The 15,439-nt window shown below is 50.7% G+C and overlaps 2 protein-coding genes across 5 annotated transcripts in view; one reads left to right on the forward strand and one right to left on the reverse strand.

Annotated features, from left to right (window-relative positions):
- Positions 1-3,435, forward strand: part of FKBP15 (FKBP prolyl isomerase family member 15) — a 55,259-nt gene extending 51,824 nt beyond the window's left edge. For all 4 annotated transcript variants that reach the window (XM_059142033.1, XM_059142034.1, XM_059142035.1 and 1 more), the window contains 2 exons: positions 435-531; positions 2,821-3,435. In XM_059142033.1, the coding sequence (XP_058998016.1) occupies positions 435-531; positions 2,821-2,898 (175 nt within the window). In that variant the 3' untranslated portion in view covers positions 2,899-3,435. The remainder of the gene's footprint in view (positions 1-434; positions 532-2,820) is intronic.
- A 1,966-nt stretch (positions 3,436-5,401) lies between these two features.
- Positions 5,402-14,737, reverse strand: SLC31A2 (solute carrier family 31 member 2). Its single transcript, XM_059142043.1, has 4 exons — positions 14,598-14,737; positions 10,027-10,093; positions 7,741-7,927; positions 5,402-6,789 (listed from the first exon to the last, which is right to left on the reverse strand). The coding sequence occupies exons 2-4, from the start codon at positions 10,091-10,093 to the stop codon at positions 6,621-6,623; spliced, it is 423 nt and encodes a 140-aa protein (XP_058998026.1). The 5' UTR covers positions 14,598-14,737; the 3' UTR covers positions 5,402-6,620.
- Between the last annotated feature and the right edge of the window lie 702 nt (positions 14,738-15,439).

A 15,439-nucleotide genomic window follows, 5' to 3' on the forward strand; every position in this document is an offset into this window, starting at 1 on the left:
ATTTTATTTATTTGAGAGAGAATGAGTGAGAGAGAGCATGGGGGGAAGGGTGCCATTTCCTCCTGTTGGCCTTTCTTCCCAAGAATTAAATTTTCAGAGGGAGAAGCAGACTCCCCAAGGAGCTGGGAGCCCGATGCGGGACTCGATCCTGGAAGTCCGGGATCATAACCTGAGCCCAAGGCAGTCGCTCAACCAACTGAGCCACCCAGGTGCCCAAGTTGTTATATTAGTTGTTAAAGATCACTCTGGCTGTAGGTCATGGAGGGAGTCAGGAGCGCTAGGAGGCCAGCATGGGTGGAGGCGGGAGGAATCCCTGCATGATTACCAGAGCTGTTGGATTTTTTTCTCCAGAGCTCATGGGCCCTGTGGCCTAGAACAGGAACAGGAATAGCACCATTTTCTGTGACTTGATTTTCTTGATTTTTTTCCTTCAGTCTCTCAGGGGATGAAGAAGATGAACTATTTAAAGGGGCAGCTCTGAAAGTTTCAAGGCCCAAAGCACAGGCTGAGGAGGAGGATGAAGATGAGGTGGTAAGGAAGTCCCAGGCACTGCCCAGTCCTCATACCACCACCCGGGCACCCTTTCCCGCTGGCTCCGAGAAGAGGAGTGGAGCCTGTGGGTGGCCCGTGCCCTGGGCTCTGTGTGCGGCGCCCTGTGGGAGCAGGCGTGGGGCAGGGAGGGGGCAGCTCTGTAAGCTCAGTGGGGATGGGCAGATACCACTTTATTCCTAAAAAAGGGTCACTATCTCCGTCCATGCAGGAATGATTTCTACTTTCAGTGAAGGAAGTTGGGCTGCTTAGTCCTACATTAGAATGCTGAGGCCTCAGCTTCCCTCAGATCTGCTCGGGGATTATGTCTATTTTACAATCAGAAGGGACTTGGAAGTTCTTGACTTCTGTCCTTATTCATAGACAGAGGCTCAGAAAGATGATTTACCTATAGCCACAGAGGGAGTCAGTGGCAGAACTAGGACTGATACCCCAGGCTCTTTCTGAAACCACCTGTTTCTGGGCCTTTCCGTGTCCTCAGCCTGCTTTCCAAGCTGCTACCTTGTTTTGTCCTCCCAACACCCTGGGCAGAAAATAGGTTAAGTACCGACCGATAGCATGACCTCGCTCTACAAAGCTCCTGAGTGACGGATGACCAGAGGGCGGCTTGCTCAGAGAGCCTGGATCAGAGCCCCTATTCTTGGCATTTGTTGTCCCCATGTGTGGAGTTAGACTGTCACCAGGACATTTGACTGCTCTGATGGGAATGACACCAGAGCAAAACGTGGGTGGAGAACACAAATCAGCTTCAAGCTCAGCCTGTCCTGGGGACAGAAATGTGAGGTGATTGGGGACACATTTTTCTCCCCTCATGTGTCCGCCAGAGTGGATGTTGCCTTTTGCCAAAATGTTGGGGGAATGGCTCTGGCAGAGCAAGGAGCGGGCTTGAATGTACCAACGCCCTTGCCTCCTGCCTGCGCTCCTCTGGGGGGAAGGGTGCCATTTCCTCCTGTTGGCCTTTCTTCCTAAGAATTAAATTTTCATTTAAGAATTCTGAATATGAATTCTGCACTTAAAAATAAGAACAAAAAGCCAATTGAGTATCTCCAGTGGCTGCCCTAAATGTAGTTGGAATGTTTAGTTAGCAGGATATTATTGGTATTAATATGAATACTATTGAGTTCATTTCTGTTTCTGGAATACTTTAAGAACTTCACAGACATTCTCATTTAATACTCTACTAACCCAGTGAGGAATTTATCCTATTTTGTAGAAAAGAGGACTGAGGCTCAGCAAGATTAAGTAATATGCCCTAGGTTATAATGCTAGTAAATGCAGAGCCAGAACTTTAGCTGGAATAAAACAGAAGCAGTGAGCTACCTTTTAATTCACTATTGTCAGAATATCATCATTTAGTTGATGCCCAGAGAGAGGTACAAGGTCTGTACCAGGGACCCCTGACCCCATCACGCCACCTTCTGTTTGGCCGGCCCTGTGAAGACTGACCCTGGGCCAGAGTAGCTCAGAGCAGGGGATACTCTGTGTGTGCCTTTCTCCAGCATCAATCCCTACTACCCCCATGGGACCTGTTCCCTGCCAATCCAGAAGAAAAAGGCCAGGAGCTCAAGTCATGAAAAGTGGGGGAGTTTCTTCCATTGCCTGTTAATCTCCCTTTTCCTACTACCTGGGTGAAGGGAGTGAGGGAAGGACCAGTGAGATCAAGGGTGTTGGGGGCAGTGGCCCCGTGCTCCTGGGCTTTCTTCATCTCTTGGATTCGCCACTTGGTAATTTGGCCAAGCATCTGAACGCAACTGTCTCACGTGGTGGGGTCACATCCAGAACCAGACAGGCCATCATAGGCCACAGCGTTTCTTCAGATGGAGCTGTGTTCTTCCCAGCCTCTCTTCAGCTTCTTGCATCTTCTCTCTCTCCTTAGGGCTGCTCTACTTCTCTCTTTCTTCCTCCCACTCCATCTCTTCCCCCATCGACCTTCTTTTCCCACATGAAATGTATGTCACTGCATGAGAAGAAACCTGTCAAATCAATACACGTGTTTCACAAATAAATAGAAAACTAGCTCAGTGTTGGTCTTCTTCTCTGTATGTTGGAAGATTGCCTCCCTTCTCTGCCTGCTTGTCTCAGCTTTATCTGGAAGTCTTGCTTCCAGGTTTGCTGGCCGCAGGCTTAGTCCTTTCAGTAAAACCCTAACCAACACCCTCCTTCCCATCCTGGAGTCGGGAACAGGTGTCGGTTCACTTCACCTCACACAGGCGGGAAGGCCATCTGGTGTAGGGACAGGTGAGGACTGACGGCTCTTTTCTGTTTTGTCAGAGCATGAAGGGACGGCCACCCCCAACACCCCTTTTTGGAGACGATGACGATGACGATGACATTGACTGGCTGGGATGAAGACCCAGGATACTGGTGCAAAGGTTTCTCTACTGACCCTTCCCTAAGCATGATTTTGCACAGCCAGCCCTGTGTCTAGACAAGGCACAGGGTGAGGTGAAGGTGAGCATTCTGAGGACAGCAGAGCACATACCTGACTTAGCCAACTTCTGAGCGCCCTGCCCGGCTGGTCCGAGAGGAGTGTGAGCCTGTCTTCACAACATTGGGGTCCTGCCTCAGAGTCCCCTTGGGAGGAAGGGCTGGTGGGTTGCCTGCAACCAGTCATCTTCAAGAATCCTGCCCTCTTCCAAGCTTTTTATTCTCTAAACTAACTCAGACTGCATCTGCCTCCCGATGCTCAACTGTGCACCAGCAGCAGGACATGTCATCTCAGGGGAGGTCTGCCCGGTGGACTCTGCTATCTACACCCTGGTTCAGTTACCAACCTTGCCTGCAGTCCTGGGACATGTATCTTTTCTCTGCCTTAAATCTGATAAAAGAGGTCAATGAATATTTGAAATTAACAAAAACTAAAATAAATGTCTGCAATGAAACTTGCCTCAAGCGCTTGGGGAGAAATCGAATTTGGTTCTAAAGCTGGCTGTGCTCCTCTCTGGGAATGTTAGGGTAGGAGCTGGAACAGACCAGGGTTGCTCAACAGGCAAAAAAGCTCTGTGCTGTACTCCCTTTGCACCCAACCCTGGAGCTCAGGCTTTCAGGAAAGGTCACCACTCTGCTGGCCCAGCTCATCCTAGACGCAGGAAGGCTTGAGGTACTGTGGTTACCTGAGAAACTGGCCGTATCGTCTTGGCACGCCTGCTTCTATGCCCTGGGAAGCCCTGCACAGGAGGTGGGAGGGTCCCTCTGTTGCGGTGTCTCTCATCATGACACCTGATTGATTCCTCACTTTGAGAGCGGCTTCCCTTCCCTCTGGACTCGAGGCCAGGCCGAATGCAGAGAAGAGTAGTGAGAAAACATCTGTGGTTATTTTACTTATTTCAGGATTTTCCAAAGACCATGCAACCAGTCTTCAAGAGAAGGAGAATAATTTTAATAAAAATATCCCCTGGTTTAAAATGTCTATAAGAGAGAATCCTGGATACTGATGGCCCAACCCCATCCCTTGTGAAGGCAGATCCTTTGTGAGCCTGTGTGCCGGAAGTGGGGCTGGGAGGCGGTCAGAACCACTGTTGGCTGGACTTTGTTGTTGAACACTTTACACACTCTCATTTCCAGCAGCCCTTGCAGAAGACACTTACCCCCTCTGATAGAGAGACTGAGGCTTAGAGAGTTCAATTAACTTGGCCAAGATTATACAGCTAGGAAGCAGGAGTATGAGAATTCAGATCCTGGCCAGCCTATTCTGGAGCCTGGGCTCTTGTCCACCACGGGGCATCCATCACTGGGCTGGGGGAAGAAGGGCAGTGGTGCTCATCAAAATCCAGGCTCTGGGCCTCAGCCCACATCTCCTGAAACAGAATCTCTCCCCTGTTGTGGTAAAACCTAGCCCCGGCCTCTCAGCCCCCACTGTCTGCGTTCACGGCCTCGGCCAGTTACCTGGTGAGCCCCACGCTCAGCTGTGCTGAGGAGCAGACCCAGGCCAGCCTGCTTGGCGCCGTGGCCCAGCTCTGCCACTCGTGAACTGGGTGACGATTTAACTTCTTTGTGCCTCAGCTGCCTCTTCTCTAAAACCAGGACAAAGAGTTTCTGCTGGGTTGTGAGGGTTAAATGAGTTAATATTGTGAGGTGCTTAGAACACTGCCTGGCACATAAAAAGCACTAGACACGTGTCAAATTAAAACAAACAAACTTCAGGTAGAGAAAGTGCTACATTCTATGACTTGGCCATGAAGAATGTTGAAATGCGTAGTCTAACCAGCTCTAGAGCAGACATTTTTTAAAAAACCCTCACAAATATTACCAGCGTTATCAAACTGAGAGCTTGCCGACAAGCCGTGGAAGTGCTCCTGGTAGCAGTGCTCCCGGGGAGGGAGGCTTAGCTGCTCAGTACCTGGAACTGGATCCTCAAGGCTCCATCAGCAAGACCGCGCTGGACCCCGGAAATTTTACCGCCCACCCCCTTCGTGACATGGAGCTGCTGAGCTGGGGGGTTGCACTGGTCAATACTGAAGGGGTCACATACTTTGTTATGGTTCTCATTGCAAATTTAAAAAGTGGTTTCTATGTAGTTTTTGCTACTGCCCTCAGGGGGAGAAGATGATTTGCAGCCCACATGATAGCTAGTTGTTTTTCTCACACCAGGCAGTGCCTAGTCGGGATGTGGTGTGTGAACGTGAGAATGACTCTGGGGGAGGCAAGGTCATCGGGGGTCTGCCTGACGGCACAGCATTCCAGGGCTGGCTACCCAGAGCACAGAGCTGTCTTCTAGCAGATGGACAGACCCTGTCCTTGGACAACCCCACAGCCAGCACTACCAGCTGCATTCACCCCCCTCAGCTCCTGCAGTGGCTTCGGGGTGGCATGTGCTTGCTGTCTGAGCAGAAACACAAGAATGGTCACAGACTTTAAAAATAGTATTTATTAAAACATCTATCTCTTTTTTAATTCCTGAAGCTTAAAACCATCTTTCCTCTAGCCCTTGAGGTACTTGAGCACAGACATTCCAGTATCCAGCCGTGATGTTCCCTCCCTGGGTCTCATGTTTGCTTCTCTGTCAAGCGAACCGTCTGGAGAGTCCCACCTAACTCTATGTGTAATGCTTTGGTTTGACTGCTTCCTGCATCGTCAGCTGACACTCCCTGTGGCTTAACTGTGTTTGCCCACCAGATGTGATGAGTGAGCAGTAAGTTCGAACTTGAGAACACGAAATACTGAATATTCAGTGTAGTTCTCTGTTCTGCATCAAAGCAGGAGCAGGAAGGGAGCACTGGGGTCCTGAGAAGCACCCCCGGGCCCCTCAAGCCATTAGATTGCCTTCCTCCCGCAGGCAGTGCTGTCTGATGGGAGCAGCTCACCGTGCAGCGGATAGGTCAGGAGCCTTGGGAAGAGTCTCGCTTCTCTGCTTTGAATCTGCTGTCATGCCCCCAAGAAAGAGAAACAGTTCCTAGCAGATGCTGCTATATCCATCAGGAATCTGATGAAGTCACTTCACTGAAAATTTTGGATTCATGTGCAAAACTGCGAACCAGGAGTTTAGTGGGAAAAAATGAAAAATCTCAGTTTGTCACCGTGATCCGCAGAACAGACCATCTTTATGTGCCCCAGAGGCAGAAAGGTGAGACAAAGGAGCCAGCTTGGTCTCCGTCCCTCAAATACAGAAGAAGTCAGGAAGTCTAGTGGTAGGTGCTCCTCTTTATAAGGCACAAATCATGAGGGCAGAAGGTATGCAGCTTCTGTGGCCTTCATCACCCAGAACCCCTCTCCCTGTCTTGAAGATCTTTGGAAATTCTTAATCTTGAGTCAGAGAGGTAAGTCCTCACAGGCTCAGCAACCCTGCCCCCAGGTTCTGGTCTCTTCATTCTCCGTCAGGTCACAGCAGCATTATTAAGGCACAAAACGCCCATGCCTGGGCCCCGTCCAGGCTGGCTGAGGGCAGAGGTAGCTGCAGGGGCCTCTGAACTCTGGGCAACAAGTGCTGGCTTCGGCAGAACATGTCCAGGAGCTGGGAGCGTGGTGAGGAACAGCCATCAGAAGAAATGGGAGACACAGGGCTGGAAGCTCAGCATCTGCAGGAGGGGGCCATAGCTCGCTCCGGCCCCTAGTGCCTGCAGAGCCCTCACCAGCTAAACCATGCTGAGAAGCGGGTAGGCCAGGTAGTAGCCCACAGCAGAGCCAAGGATCACGCCGAAGAAGATCCACGTGTTGTACGACATGACAGCCAGCATCATGAAGTAGCCTATGACCACCTGAACAACATGGATTAGAGACTGGCCGAAGTGACAGAAAAACCACCTAGATGAAAAGAAGAGTCAAGTTAATGTTGATAATGGGCTGGTGTCAGGAATTAGAGCCTCTGGACCAGCTTATTTATATTTGTGTGCTGGACCCAGAAGAGACTTCTTTCTGAAGAGATACATGAGAAACCACTGCTAGGGGACAGGGGCTTGTACAAGGAGCCTTGGGTAATCACCTCTCTACTACATTCAGCTCTGAGCTTCTTAGCACCCAAGACAAAAAGGGAAAATGAGACATGTATCCTGTCATGTCTGATAAGGATAATACAAAATCATCAGTAAGGCAGGTAGGTTTTTCCTTCTGAATCTGCTGTGGGAGATTCCTTCTCAACCTGCTAGCTCGGCCACTTACTTAATGTAGCTTAGCACAGATATCTTAACCTCTCTGAACTTAAAATTTCCTCATCAGTAAAGGAGGGATAAGAATACCTCCCTTGCAGGCTGGGTGTGAACAGCAGCGACACCCGTGTAAGGAAAGAGACACCCGTGTAAGGAAGCACCACTGGAGCTGGAGAGAGGGCCAACATGGGACCCCATGGCGCGGCCTTAGCAGACGGATGGGAAGGCGGGAAGTGAGAGCTGCTCTGCCAAGACTGGTCCACGGCAGACAGCAAGCCTTACTATTTGTGTAGGAACAGCTGCAGATTCCAGCCTGGGTTTGGAAGCCTTAGTGACCTAAGAAAGGCTGCTGAGATCTGGATGGATGGATGCCCGTGTTGCTGGACTGAGGCCTGCACCAGAGTTCTGAGGATCTGAGCCTCCCGAGTGGCTGTTCGTAGAGCTCTGGCCCAGGCATCAAGAGACCCGAGCTCGAGCTCACCTCACTACTTATTCCCCGTAAGCACTCTGGCAAGTCCTTCCTCAGGCCTGTTTGCTTTAGCCCTCTGGGGCCAGCCTCTCTCAGGGTGAATGTGAGTATGCTGCCATGGCCCACAGCTGTGCCTGTTACCTGAGGCGGGTTCTGCTGACCGGGGGTGAGTCTGAGCCAGAAGAATCCTGGTCTGTCTCCTCAGTGAGCTGGCTGGTGGGGATGGACAGGCTCACTGCGGCCTGGTAGAGCAGCTTGGCTTTGCCAACCTTGATGCTTTCATACAACACAGCCAGGAGCAGGACCACCACTACCGAAAGGGCCATGCCTGTCAAACAAAGCCGAGTTGCAGAGACGTGGCCAAGCACGCCCTGATCCCCTTCTGACAGCTTCCCCTAGGACCCGGGGCATGGAGCAGCAGCGCACCTCCACCTGGCCCCCCTGACTCCACTCCATCTCCCTCTCTCTGGCATCTTCCTCCTCAACCGCCTTGGGCTCAGAACTTCACTGTCTCTTTGCCCTCCAGCTCTTTCTGGGGAAGGATGGCCAGTTGGGGTACGGCTGTGAGATCAGGAAGAAAAGCCAGGTCTGAAAAGCCAGGGGCCGAGGGCCAAGAGGTCACACAGCACTGCCCCCAGTGGCAACCACTGCAGGTGGCACAAGTCTTTGTCAGGACTTCTTGTGGGGCAAAGAGCATGTACAGCAAGGTCCTGAGTAGGAATGTGTATAAAGAAAAGTCTGGAAGGAGGGAGATACAACAAAGGAGTTATAATTACTTCAGCAAACTAGGATATAAAGGATTTTTTCTTCTCACCTAATTTTCCGAAGTCAGTGCTGTGTGTATGCTTTTATAATAGTGGAAAACACCACTAAGTTATTTTACAGAAAACGTGAAGTGCTTACGAGAGCTGCTGTAAAATTAGCGGCCAATTGCTACTTCTCTTTTACAAGACAAGGAGGGATACTAAATACGCCAGCTATAGTTATTTTATTGGGCTCCCAGGAGGAAATCATCTACAAAAGATGCAGGTGATATTTTAAAATACAAAATTACATGTAATTACATGCACATGGTATGGATTTAACTGGGACCAAAGGGGATACAGTGAAAGGTAAGTCTTCTTCCCAGCCCAGTCCCTAAAAGCCCAGTCCTCTCCCCGGAGCCTTTTCCTCTGCAGCTCTCCAGGGATACCCACTGTAGGCATCGACCTGTGTATGTGCTTCCACGTCTGACGTCATCCAAGTACACCTCGCAGAGAGGTTCCCCTCCCTGCACACAGATCTGCCTTATTTCTGTGGCATCACAGTATCTGTGATACAGTCTATTGTCCAAGGGTGGCCACCTCACCCCACCGCACCCCACATGCTCTTCTTACAGTGTCAGCACCCCTGCCGTCAAGGTCCACGGCCCCTTCCCTTTAGGCTGAGAAGACTTTTGTGACTTCCTCACCCCGGCAAGATGGAAGTGAGGCTCTGTGACTTCCAAGGCTAAGGTCTTAAAAATCCCATGCACTGCCATCTCGTTTTCTTGACACACTCGCTCCTGGAACCCAGCTGCCCTGCCACAGGGAAGCCCAGGCCCTAGGAGACGCCCCATGTTGTGGTGTTCCGCCGGCAACCCCCCCCAGCCAGAGGTCCTCGCTGACAACCAGCAGCAACTGGGAGACACAAGTGTGAGGAAGCCTTCAGGAGGACTCCAGTTCCAGCCATTGTCTGACCACAGCTGCGTGACAGGCTGTGAGTGGGGACCGCTTAGCCGAGCCCAGTTAACCCAGAACCTTGAGAAGGAATGCTGCAGTGACTGGGCTTACGGGGTGGTAGGGGCTGGTGACCCGCTGTAGGGATGACCGTGATTTATCTCATCATTACCTGCAGGCCTGGGAACTTGGGCCATTTCCCATCTACTTTTTAAGATACAGTTACTTAAGTTGAAACAACTACGTCATGAATTTGCGCCCAGCTCTGCCTTTTCTAGTCAAAGCAATACTGTTCTCTTGCAAACTGGTGCCTCATTTGAGGTCCAGCCAGCAGCAGCTGTTCTGGACTTCTGAGCTGGTGCTGGACATGGTAGGAGGTAGGTGCTAGGTGGGTGCTAAGAGGCAACAGGAGGCCTTTATCAAGCTCTGGCTCTGATGCTTACTCGCTATGTGACCCTCTTCCCTCTTTGAGCTTCAGTTCCTTCTCGTGTCATAGAGGCAAAGGCTGTATCCTTGGCCTCTCTCTGGGCCTTGTGACAATCAGTGAGATAATGGAGCCTTTTGTGACGTGCTTGGAATTATAAATGCCAATTTCCTGCTCAGTGCTTATGAAAGAGGAGTCAAGCTCATCTGAATGTCCACGGAGGGTAGCGCTAAAGGGAACCAGGCTCTCCACGGCCCAGAGCTACAAGGCTTTCAGAGCTACAAGGCTAGGCTTCCCAACTCTTACCTGCAGGACTGTGGACACTCCAGAAATCAAACAGAAGCACCACCTCATTGGAGAAGATGAAATGCATCTGAAAGAAAAGGGAATTTACATTGCTCAAGGCAGTAAGAGTCCTGGTCCCTAATGCTCTCCAACAGCCTCCCCTAAAGGCCCAGAGGAACGAGGTCGCTGGTCTTAAGTGCTGGAAGGGCCACTAGTCATCAGGACCAACTGAGGCCAGACAGGGCAGAGACTTACCCAAGGTCCTACAGTAGGTCAGCAGCAGAGCTATCATTGAGATGGCCCTACTCGAGGTGGATGTGAGATACGGGTGGTAACACACAGGTCAGTGTCCTCAGGTCATGCTGAGATGTCCCCACTGGGGCCCCAGTCATTCTGTTCCGGCCATGTGTATCATGGAGAGGCAAGCGGCTGCAGTCCCCATGCGACTCCACATCTGTCTACTCATTCATTAAACATTTGCTGACCCCATTCTTTGCCCAGCATTCTGGACAAAGTTTAACGTCTCTGCCCTTGATGAGCTCCCAGACTTACGGAAAGAACAAAGGTAGACGTACAGACCACGCCACAAGCATCTGAATGCCCCTCTCAAAGAGCGCCTTAACCCGCCCGTGTTCGGGGTGGCATCAATCGCTTCTTGTACATTACCTCATTTCACAACTGTCTTCTGTGTGACAGGGATGGTCAGGCCCATCACATAGAAGAGAAAACTGAAGACACTAGACTCAGAAGGGTTAAATCATTTGCTGAAGGTCACAAAGCTAGTAAGTTGGCAGAGCTTGGATTCAAAGCCGGGTCCAGCTGGATGCCAGAGTGCTGTGCATTCCAGGATACTAGGCTGTCTCCTGCTTGCCAAGAAAGGAGGACAAGAAGCCGGGTGGCAATCCTCAGGACCCACTCCAGGCTTAATGACTGTGTTTGGCAAGATTCAAGCCGGAGGGATGAATATTAGGTCACTGTCCTGGGGTGGGGAAAGAAAGGTCCCCTCTCATCACTGGGTAAGTAGGACCCGGGTCGGCAACAGCGGCTCCGCCCTCCAGCCGAGGAGATCTGGGCAAGTGGGATCGGGTGACAGAAGCCTTGGCCTTCTAAGGCAGGTATTAGATTCCCCAAATGTCAGACCCAGAGTGTCCTTCGGAAGTATTTATTTTTTTTATTGTGGTACAACTGACGTGTAACTTTATATTAATTTCGAGTGTAAACCCGATTCGATATTTGTACATATCGTGAAATGATCACCACATTTAAGACTGGATAATATCCATCACCACACAAAGTCACGATTTTTTTTTCTTGTGATAAGAACTTTTAAGACCTACTCTCTCAGCAGCTCTCAAACATACAATACAAGGGGACCCTGGGTGGCTCAGTGGGTTAAAGCCTCTGCCTTCAGCTCAGGTCATGATCCCAGGGTCTTGGGGTCAAGCCCTGCGAGAGCCTGCCTCAGCCCCCCTCTCTGCCTGCCTCTCTGCCTACTTGTGATCTCTGTCTGTCAAATAAATAAATAAATAATCTTAAAAAAAAAAACAATACAGTAGTTTTTTTTTTTTATAAAGATTTTATTTATTTGACAGAGATCACAAGTAGGCAGAGAGGCAGGCAGAGAGAGAGAGAGGAGGAAGCAGGCTCCCCGCTGAGCGGAGAGCCTGACGCGGGACTCGAACCCAGGACCCTGAGATCATGACCTGAGCCGAAGGCAGCGGCTTAACCTACTGAGCCACCCAGGCACCCGTACAATACAGTAGCATTAACTATAGTCACCAGGCTGGGCAGCACATCCCCGGGACATATAATTTTCTCAGAGGCTTTAGTCCCCTGGCTTTCAGTCTTTCTTTCTCCCTTTCTTTCCTTTCTCCCTCCCTCCCTCTCTTTCTTTCTTTGTTTTCCCTTGGTCAGGGATTACCAGCAAATAAAATCTTCCTTGTAACTCCACCAGATAAAACCAGGGCACTGAGTGAAGAGGGGTGAGCACTCCGAACTCCGCGGAAACTCAGTGTTAAACACTGATCTAGTCCAACTTGGCCCCTCTCTGTCCCCATTTCATTCCCGGGTGGGGAAAATGAGTCCCAACAGGGGAAGGGATTTGCCCAAGACCTCCTAAGAAGAAAATGGAAATCTAGGCAGTCATTTAAAAATCATGTGGAAGAATTAAAGGGTGCCTGGGGGGGCTCAATAGTTAAGCATTTGCCTTCTGCTCAGGTTGTGATCCCAGGGTCCTGGGGTCGAGCCCCACATTGGGCTCCCTGCTCAGCAGGAAGCCTGCTTCTTCCTCTCCCACTCCCCCTGCTTGTATTCCCTCTCTCACTGCCTCTCTCTCTCTGTCAAATAAATAAATAAAATCTTTTTAAAAAAATCATGTAGAAGAATTATAAAATAAAAACAGCTTCTTACTCCCCCAATGTGAGGGAGGTACTTGTTTAACGTAAAAGCTGAAACAGTACCAAAAAGAAAGTAGAAATTATTTTGAGTCCTACTATCCAGAGACGCCCCTTGTTATGATTTCAAAAAGCATGTTTGTCAATATGGCAAAATGTTCGCGAAAGGCGGACATGCGAAAACAAGTCCAAATCATCCTGTGAAAAACTCCATTTACACTGGAGTTCCGCTCATTCAGCTTCAGTAGAAGCCTCGAGCACCACCTCTGCAGTGGGGAAGGTGGCAGGCGTTGCACCATGCCCCTTCTCGGAGCTCACTTAATAAAGCAACTGGCATGACTGGAATGTCCCCAACGGCTAGTTAATCAGAGAAGTTCCCTAACTGGCTTCCTTCTATCATCCTTGGGCCTGGGCCAGCTGTCTCAGGGGCCTCAAAGCTTTTGCTGTAGACTTGAGCACCCACAAAGCAATAAAAGTAATTCAGCTGACAAACACTGACTTTGGTTTTGCTAGGGGTATAGATGCTGGAGATATGGAGACGGATGAGACAAGTCCTTGGCCCTCGAGGGACAAACCATCTGTTATGGGAGAGGGAAGGGAACAGATCAGTACAACAGGGTGAATGCAGTCAGTGAGGAGGCACAGGGGAGGCCCCCTGCGGGTGCTAGGGAGGAAGGCCCCCCCGGGAGACATCTAACTGGGCCAAGAAGGCAGATGGCTAGGGCATCTTCTGAAGCAGGAGGAGCAGGAGGCAGCCAGAGTAAGACGGACAGTTTAGTATGTTCCAGGCTGGAAGCGCCCAGACAGTAGTTCCACCTGACTGGGGAGTGAGGAGTCCGGGAAGGACAAAGGCTCACCCACTCCGGCTTTTTCGCTGGAGAAAAATTCAAATCAGCACATCCTGACTTGGTGCTGCATTTAAACTAAAGGGCCCTGGATGCCTGGGTGGCTCAGTGGGTTAAGCCTCTGCCTTCAGCTCAGGTCCTGGTCTCAGGGTCCTGGGACTGAGCCCCACATTGGGCTTTCTGTGGGGAGCCTGTTTCCCTCTCTCTGCCTGCCTCTCTGCCTACTTATGATCTCTCTCTCTCTCTGACAAATAAATAAATAAAATCTTTTTTTTTTTTAAAGATTTTATTTATTTATTTGACAGAGAGAAATCACAAGTAGATGGATAGGCAGGCAGAGAGAGAGAGAGAGAGAGGGAAGCAGGCTGCCTGCCCCGCTGAGCAGAGAGCCCGATGTGGGACTCGATCCCAGGACCCTGAGATCATGACCTGAGCCGAAGGCAGCGGCTTAACCCACTGAGCCACCCAGGCGCCCATAAAATCTTTTTTAAAAAAATTAAAGGGCCCTGTGGTCAGGTACGGAGGCGGCAGCACCCTGCTTTTGTTTCTCCACTTAGGCAGAATCTCAGCCTCCAGCCCCAAGTCCAACTTATCTGTGCCTTCCTCAGGGCCCCACCTTGGGTAGGGAGGGGCTGTGGTGAAGAAGAGCGCAATCAGGGACTTGTTTTCTTCTTTATGTTTGCCTTTGAGGTTACTTAGACTTGAGAAGAGCTCTCTCATTAATAAACCCAGCAGGTCAGGGGGAGGTTAAGGTCCTTGTCCCGCACTTGCCTGGCTCAGGAACTTTTCACAAGCTCTTCCCATCTATTTCCCCTTTTAGAAGGCTAGCAGGTGGTCGGGGAGGACGTTTGACTAAATGACCAGTATTGGCTTCCTGTATCTTAAATTCTATGATAATCATGGGGGTTATGATGATTTTTTTTAAAGACCAAAAGGAGTCTTGCAAGCTGTCATTCTCTCCACCCCGGTGAATTCTGCCTAAAAAGCCAGTTTGTGTAAAACGCGACTTCTACCCAAATGTAGGGAAGATGGAAAGCAGCTGGATTCAGACCACCAGCTTGCCAGGACAGGGAGCCGGCCCTGCGTGAAGTAGCGGGGCTTTTCCTTCTGATGGGGGCCCCCCGAAATCTCTCCCAAGTCACTGCGTCCAGGGCAGGGGATGCCCCCCGCCAAGTCTGTCTTCACCCACCGCGCCCCCCGCTGTTCGTCGGGGCCGGACTGACTGCCAGCAGGAGGCACGGATAAGGGCAAAAAAACACAGGCAAGCCACCGCCGGCTCCGCCTCCCGCGTCCCCTCAACCCTGCTCCCGTCCACCCTCCCCGCCTGGCCGCTGAAGGTGGCCGCGAGACTTACCTTGGAGGTGAGCGCGCCGGGCGGGCGCAAGGACCGCTACCGCTCGCTGGGGACTCCTCGCTCCGAGTCCGTCTTGCCCCCGCCGCCGCGATCGCGATCTGGGCCGCGAGGTCACATGGTCGTGGCGAGGCAGGCGCGCGGGCACCTGGGAGTTGTGGTCCCCGCGCGTGGCTTCACTCCCGGCGGCCTGGAGTGCACCCACCGGTATGGAGCCCGCGGCGCGCCAGCTTGAGCCCCAAGCGCAGCGCGGGCCACCTGCTGCGCTCCGTTCAGCCCCTTAACCTTGTTTTGCACTTGACTTGTCTTTGCAACTATCCTTACAGAGTTTATTGCTCTTCTAATAAAACTCACGAAGCTTAACATGTTGAGTGGAAAAATTGTCAAGTCCAGTCTATGGACAAAATAGCAACAAATTAGGAGTAAATAAAATCATGCCCCTGGGGCTTTAATGTAGTCATTCTTTTCCTATCTTTCCCAATCTGATAAGCAAAAAGCATACACTGTTTTAATTTTAACTTGTATTTCTTGGGTTACTAGGGTGATAAGCTTTTTTCTTATTCTCTGTTAGTGTATTGTCTGTCCATTTCACCCACCTGATTTTGGTGCCTGGACAGCGAGACTTTTCTGGTGGATAAGTGACCTTTAACAGTATTTCCTTTTTTAAATTTTATTTATTTATTTATTTATTTGACAGAAAGAGCACAAGCAGAAGGAGCAGCAGGCAGAGGGAGAGGGAGAAGCATGATCCCCACTGAGCCAGGAGCCCGATGTAGGACTCAGTCCAAGGACTCTGGGATCATGACCTGAGCTGAAGGCAGCTGCTTAATCTACTGAGCCATTCA

The sequence above is a fragment of the Mustela lutreola genome, chromosome 12, assembly GCF_030435805.1.
Source record: "Mustela lutreola isolate mMusLut2 chromosome 12, mMusLut2.pri, whole genome shotgun sequence".
Lineage (NCBI taxonomy): Eukaryota > Metazoa > Chordata > Mammalia > Carnivora > Mustelidae > Mustela > Mustela lutreola.